This window comes from Mandrillus leucophaeus, unplaced genomic scaffold (genome assembly GCF_000951045.1).
Source record: "Mandrillus leucophaeus isolate KB7577 unplaced genomic scaffold, Mleu.le_1.0 Scaffold169, whole genome shotgun sequence".
Taxonomy (NCBI): domain Eukaryota; kingdom Metazoa; phylum Chordata; class Mammalia; order Primates; family Cercopithecidae; genus Mandrillus; species Mandrillus leucophaeus.
In genome coordinates this window covers 2,432,665-2,440,005 of record NW_012101687.1, presented here as the reverse complement: position 1 = coordinate 2,440,005, position 7,341 = coordinate 2,432,665, and the positions used below count along the sequence as shown (strand labels likewise).

The 7,341-nt window shown below is 33.9% G+C and overlaps 1 protein-coding gene across 2 annotated transcripts in view; it reads right to left on the bottom strand.

Annotated features, from left to right (window-relative positions):
• Positions 1 to 2,251: 2,251 nt before the first annotated feature.
• The window catches only part of CAND1 (cullin-associated and neddylation-dissociated 1), a 45,980-nt gene continuing 40,890 nt past the window's right edge, over positions 2,252 to 7,341 (bottom strand). For both annotated transcript variants that reach the window (XM_011976578.1, XM_011976579.1), the window contains 4 exons: positions 6,936 to 7,105; positions 6,690 to 6,854; positions 5,079 to 5,186; positions 2,252 to 4,276 (listed from right to left, as the gene is read on the bottom strand). In XM_011976578.1, the coding sequence (XP_011831968.1) occupies positions 4,052 to 4,276; positions 5,079 to 5,186; positions 6,690 to 6,854; positions 6,936 to 7,105 (668 nt within the window). In that variant the 3' untranslated portion in view covers positions 2,252 to 4,051. The remainder of the gene's footprint in view (positions 4,277 to 5,078; positions 5,187 to 6,689; positions 6,855 to 6,935; positions 7,106 to 7,341) is intronic.

Genomic DNA, 7,341 nt, shown 5'->3' with positions numbered 1-7,341 from the left:
AGCCTAGGCAACAGTGAGACCTTGTCTCAAACACAAAAACAAACCTGTGAGGCTATTTGCACTTCAGTTTCCCTTAAATATTGTTCACTAGATATTTCATCCCACATGTCTTCTCATTAAATGTAATCCTCATTCTTTTAGAGCCATCTCATCCATTCTTTTGGTTGCATTTTGTTGATTTCTTTTTTTTTTTTTTTGGTAGAGACAGGATCTCACTATGTTGCCTAGGGCTGGTCTCCAACTCCCATCTTCAAGTGATCCCCACCTTGGCCTCCCAAAGTGCTGAGATTACAGGCGTGAGCCGCCATCCGGCCCTGAAGTACAATTCTTTACTATTTTTGTGAGAGTATTCTAGACTGAAATCACTCAATATCCATCTACCATTACTTACTGGCAATAGCAAATTAATCCAATACTTCCTAATCTGGAAACAATGTCATTTCATATAGCATAAGCTTTCTCTCTTCTAAGACCTAAGCAAAATAATTAAACTTGCTAAAATCACCACTAATAAGGTATGAAGAGGACAGGGTATTAAGACTCCAAAAACAAAAGTAGGCATTTCTGTCTACTAAAAATCCTTCTGAAACGTGACACACTGGCATTATAGGGTCCAACAAAGTAAAATTATATGCGTTACTCCCTTCAGTAGTTTTGATTCAGAGCTAACTTTCCAAGTTAAAAAGAGCAAAAAACATGTTGCTAAGAGATCTTGCCTGAAACTACAGCAAAGGTGTTTGCAAAATATTTTCTAGTATTAATAGGAAAACAAGCAACTTACTGTATTGGAAAAGGAAAATGTATGATTTCATTTTGCATTTCCTTTTAGAAAACAGTCTTATCTGATGAGACTGTGGTAGCCTTAGCCAAATACTTCCACTGTGTTCCATTTTTGCAACCAAAATTATCAAATGAATTTTATTTAAATGGAAAAGTCAGTTAAAACCAGAATATCCTTTGTCCAATCAGTAAATAAACTATTACCATACTGTCAATTTTCCATTCCATAAACAAGATTTCAAAAACAGGTATGAATCTGGGGTAGCAGTGGTTTGAAAATTAGGATTCAATTTAAAACAGAGCTAGAATCCAATATTTACTTGCTGAAATGTTTAAGGTCTTTAATTTCAAAACACTTACTAAGCATAATCTAGAGACTGCCAACTAATTTTAACAATTTAGGTCTTTAGTAAAATTAATGTGGGCAGAAAATGTTACTTCATTACAAAGTATTACTATATACTTTGTCTTGTGACTAATTACAGCTTACAGGAGTATAAACAAGTTAACTGAATTTTTCAATGGCTGAGGATTTTGTATGTTTCCTCATTTTGAACTTCAATCATGACTATTTAATCATATTCATACATTTGAGACTGAACTAGATATAAAGATATTGCAATACCCGCTGGAACTGGTTAATTAGATATGCCCCTATGTTATTTCTTCACTACCAAAGAAAAGTATGAAGAAAAAAAGACTAATTTGGTTTAATTATGGTTACATAAAAATTATTTAAATATTCAAACATTTGATGAAATCATCATACTCCAACCCTTAAATAATTCTAATTTCTAATGGTTAAGCAACTTTCAGATATCATTAATAAAATATATGACCATCATTAAAAAAATTATCATTCAGTGCTATTGATTTTATAAATAACCTTTTAGGTTAAACCCTGCCATACCAAATTTCCTTTCTGCCTTCTTTTAAAATAAATCAGGTAGACCTAAACTAAGTTTTCTCATGAAAATCAATAAACAGCTTGGTTTTGTATTAACTTTTAGATCTCCTCAGAAACCCACATGTGAAGAATTGCTAAGTACAACACCTTAATATTACTAGTAAGTAGCATGAGTGGTAGACTATGTCTGGACTCCACACCCTGCCACTTCCATTCCAGTATCTGGACCACATCACCACTAGGAGTATGGAGTTAATCATCAGTATGACTCAGCATTGAAATTCTAAGCACTGCTATTACTAATTTTGTTAATGTATGCATATAAACAGGTATATAAACACTAAAGCCATAAGAGAGTAGTATCTGTTTCTTTAGTATTAAAAGAATTTCAACTGTTAGAAAAATGAGCTGGCTTGCAAAACAAAAACAAAGGAAAACAAAACAAAACATGCATCTTGAAAGTTAAAAACAAACAAACTGAAGAAAAAGCCGGTTGAAGTATTTGGATTTAACTTTACCCAACTAAGACATTCATTCACACAACATATGCATGTCAGTCTCCTATTCAGTCCTAGAGCCTGCAGTATTGTAATTTATTGTGAAACCATGTAACCAAATACTTAAATATATCCACAACATCTATACCACAGAAATGCATAGTACATAATATACTAACATCTCAAAATAAACTTCTATTACAGTTTTATGCAAATTATGGTATAAGATTATCACCTGCCACATTTTGAAATGGCACCAACTTCAACATCAATGCACTAGTCAAAATCCTTACTAGTAGTGATGTCTTCTGCATTATCATCTGAACATTCAAAATCAAGCTGTTAATCTAATAACCACAGTATGTTATCATTTAAAATCACTGTATATTTGGATGTTAAAGCAGGTAGTAATACAGCAGGAAGTGTTTCTAATTCACAGTTTCAAAAATAAAGGGTGCAGTTTTCAAATATCTGATTGCTTAAAATTGGTCACTCAATTTAACAACTGCCTCCTTCAATACATGTAAACTATGTTTGCACAGCATTAGGAGATGTCTTTTATTTCAGAATTAGTTCTTACTGTTACAGGAGCACCACAAATTTGAAGGAAGAGGCTACAGTGTGAAATGAGCTCACTGAAGGATATGTTAAATAAAATTTTAACTACAATATAAGGTACTGCAAAAGCTTTGTTCCCCAGCACAGATCCCTTAATCAGGAAAAGTAGTTAACACTTAGCAAATACAATATGTAAATTAGCTCTACAGGAGATGGGGAAAAACCTAACTCAACTAAAAGAAAATACTATTATTAGCTAACAAAGCTGTGATAGCTGGCTTCAGAATTTTCCTAAAAATAAAATTCAAAGGCATACACAGTATTTATATCCTTTGATAAGGAATGTAGACATCCAAAGGGAATGAAAGAAAAATCTGGTTTTAAGAATTTCTAAGTGGAAACACACGCACACAAATGGGTAACTGAGAAAAATTGAGCACTTAAAATATTCAAAATTTAAGTAAGAAGATGTATAATAGAAAAAAGTGGCAAATTGTTATTGTGACTCGATTTGCTGAAAACATCTGCAAATTCACACTGGCATTAAGAAAACCAAAGTCTCGAAAATTCTCCTTTCTTTCTCTCCAGATAATGTGTTTTCTGTGCAAAAATAAATATCTGAAAATTGCACTAATAATACTTATTTTAACTTCTATATTATGAATAATCTGCACATGCTGCTTTACAGACAATACATATTTGTAAACTTGCTCATGCAAAATTAGTGTGCGCAACAGGGATATTGTTAATTTTCATACTTTAAAATGATACCTTATTATCTTTTAAAAATTGCCAAACCCTCTGAAATGGTAACAAATCTTATATGGATATTCTTGTCTGCCAGCTAAAAATCAATTTGTGTTGCGGAAAACAAAAAGTTGTACAAGAAAAAGAAACATGGTTTTTGTTTTGCAAGATTTTTGATTTTTAAACGAGAAAATTTATAAAAGAAAGAAATTCATGGTCACAAAATTTCAACATTTTAATCCTAAACATTACAGGGTAAATAGATACTGGACCTTATCTCCATACTCCATAAAATCCTAACTTTTAGTTTCCATTTCAAATGTTGCTGTAACCACTAAAACACTAGTGGTTTTACAACCTCTGGATTATGGAAATACACATTTCTGAAATAAATGCTACAAAAACAACAATGGAAGAAAGCCAAACAAACAGTCTCCACGAAGGAAAAAAAAGTGGAACATTTTGAAGCTTTTAGACACTTCTCTTTCCATGTCTTATGATTAACCTGTCAATTCAGTGCATTGTATGGTCATCTGTAATGGTCCCCATGGTGATCAAACATCTAACTAGTGTCCATTGATTCTAAGTTAGTAGATGATGAATCTTTCTGGATACTTTCAAAGATAGCCGCCAGCTCAGGGTTAGAACTGATTTGTGACTGGAATTCACTCATCAGTGGACTCTTCTCTGCTTCTGGAATGGTTAGCAGTGCTGCTACTGCTCTCATGGCAGATCGCTTTAATTCATCTTGTTTTTCAAACTCCTGCTTTACTGAGTTTGCCTTTACCTGTAACATGGAGTAAACTTAGATTACATGCTATAAAAGACAACTCTTACATGAACAAATTTGAGCACGTAAGATCTTCCTGGTAAAAGTTACTCTCGTAGGTCCATAAGGCATATTATATTCTAAGCACAACTGTTTTTAAACTTATTTTTAAAGAAGTTGTCTCTTTTTCTTTTAAGGGAATATTTTACACAAAGCACCATTATAACAACAGAAAATCTAGACCCACATGACTGTAACAAAGAGAGCAGGACACTCTTTTTTCAACTATCTGCTTAGCAAGTCCCACACTTTGGCCCCCATCAAGAAAGTACTACTCTACCTACCCTATTCTTTGCTATATTCTATTAGACACTTTTTCAAACACACCATATGATGACATCTCCAGGTCTTTATTCAAAGCCTGTTTCATCTTCTTGGTCTAAAAAAAAAAATCTGGATTTTTCAAGGTTCACTGCAAATGTTGTCACCCTAATATGAAGCCTTCTATGACTCCCCTTCCAATCAGAATTAAAACCTTCCTCTTTTGTTGCCTGATCACATTTTATCCCATATCAGTACTTCAAATATATATATCAGTACTTCAAAATGTTATATTGATATAGCAATAAACAAAAACTTTTAAGAATAGCAGTTAACAGTGCTAAGTTTTATAAAACATCAGTATTCAATAGGTCAACTTTTTAAACCAACTGCTACATAGAGCACTGGAATACTTATATTTGGAAAGCTAGAGAAAAGAATTGGCTAGGAATCCCCAATACACCAAGTCTGACCTAGGTTGATACTTATCATTTCTTACCTTAGTTGTACATGTTGCACGTAATGGCTCAACAAGTCGGTCCAACCTCTGCAGCACTGCACTTGGACAAAGGGTAGACAGTCTCACCAACATTAAAAATGTCAGCATCTATTAGGAATAAAAAAGAATTTAGATTTGACATCATTTTCTAAAAACAAAATTCTAAATTCTGACAGATCCTTTAAAGGAAAATACCATGCAAAGTAAAGCTTCCTTTTAATGTAATCTGCCAATCAGAATCAGACAGATTTGTCTCAGACCTTGTCTGAGTTAAGTGCTAAAGAGACCTCACCAGATTGTATTTTAGGTGAGGTCTCTTGAGCAGCATATTATAGGTGAGGACTCTTTAGTCCTTAACTCAGGTAAGGTTTGAGACATCTGTCTCAAACAGATACGAGAACCAGAAAAGTGGTTTTCAATCCTGGTTGCACATTAGAATCATCCAGAGAGCTTCAGAAACATACCCATTCTTCAAGTCCCATCCCCAGAGTTTTACTGAACCTGTCAGAATACGGCCACAGACTCTGTTTGTTTGTTTGTTTTTTGAAAAGCTCATGTGCACCAGAATTGAGAATCACTGAACTGGAATATTACTGAGCTGGAACACAAGTTTCGAAATAAGTTTCCACTATCATAACAGAGTTGACCAGTTATTCAGATTAATCCATGCAAAACCTGATAACCCATAAACCTTTTTCTCTTGGACTATAAACTCATAGAATTAAACAAGCACGTCCTTTTAATTCTTGGTTGGGGGGCTCTCTTTATTGAACTTTGAGAGGCTCAGGTCACTACCACACATGGAAACCTAAGAGTAGGAGTTTGGGTAGTACGGCCAAATTACCGCTGAGTTACCACTTTTGCCATGCTTGGCCAAAAGCCCTAAATGGAAGAGTAGATGAAAAAGACACAATGCATGCATTTTTTATTTTTCAAATCACTCTTTTACTGTTCACATTTTAAATGGAGATGTTCATTTCATCACAGGAAAACAAAGAACACTTATACGCAAAATTCATTATCCAAACATAAGATGCAGTATGATTTCTCTCAAGTTGCTTCTACAGATTGCTTTGTATATCTGAAAAGTTCCATGTCCTCTAACAAAATTCTTGGTATTAAACACAGTATATTATATTGGAAAACAAAAATTCCTCCTGCAGGTAAATAATACAGTTACAATTCAGACTAGCCCCAAAGGTAACTCAGGAGAATTAATCAAGACAATGCTAAGAAAACCCTCCATGGGGAGCAACTATGGTCCAGTGTTAAGTCAGGCCAAAAACTTACAGATTTATACTTTAAACAGCAAAATCTGTCGGGATTCTTTTGAGGGAAAGGATCTAGGGACTATTCACTAAGCAAGTGGGCACAGAGCATTTTGCATCCATTGCCACTTCCTCCTCCAATAAAAAGGGTTCTGGATCTTTCTTACATGTCAACTGGTGTTACACTGCTTATTACTTTTGCACTTTATAGTTTACAACATGCTTATCAAAATCTTGACAGACAACCTGATTTTCTCAGACACATGAGTAAATTACAAGGGTGAAAGTTGCTCTAGCAAAGTCTTCTTCTAAAACATTGTATAAATAGGCACAAACATCTTACCTTAATATCATAATGGTCCTTCAAACCATCTTCAACATGATTTAGAAATTCAAAGATATCAAGTCTATCAAGACAACTGTCTAGAAGTGTGTACATACACTCAAAAGCTGCCTTTCTAATATCCAGACCATCATCAACTGTATGTTTAAAGGGACCCATTTCTACCTGTTAAAGCAAAAAAGAATGTGTGGATATATAATACTGAAGTTAAAGACAAGCTCAGATAAACAGTGTGATCTAACTTACCTCTCTTATAAGCTCCTTTCTAACTTTCGTTTCATTGTAAAGATGTGGAAGAACAGTATCCAATAGGTCCCTTATTAATGATGGCTTGTTATGTGCTGCTGAATTAAATGTGACCAAGGCCACTCTTCTCACATTCAAATCCGGGTCTTCCAAAGTTTTTAAGAAATCACCTGAAATATTACAAGAAAAGCAACAGACAGACATGGTAAACTTGAAATATAATATACATTATATTTTCTCTAAGTTGATATAATTTATTTTTGCTGGTGTCATTGTTATTTCTTCAGCGAAGGTCAGGGAAGAACCTGATGAAATACTAAGTGAACCATAAAGTTTCTTTCAGCAGCAAGGCAACTATCATTTCTGAAGGTGAATATATTTTCAACTGATAATCCACTCTCAGCAC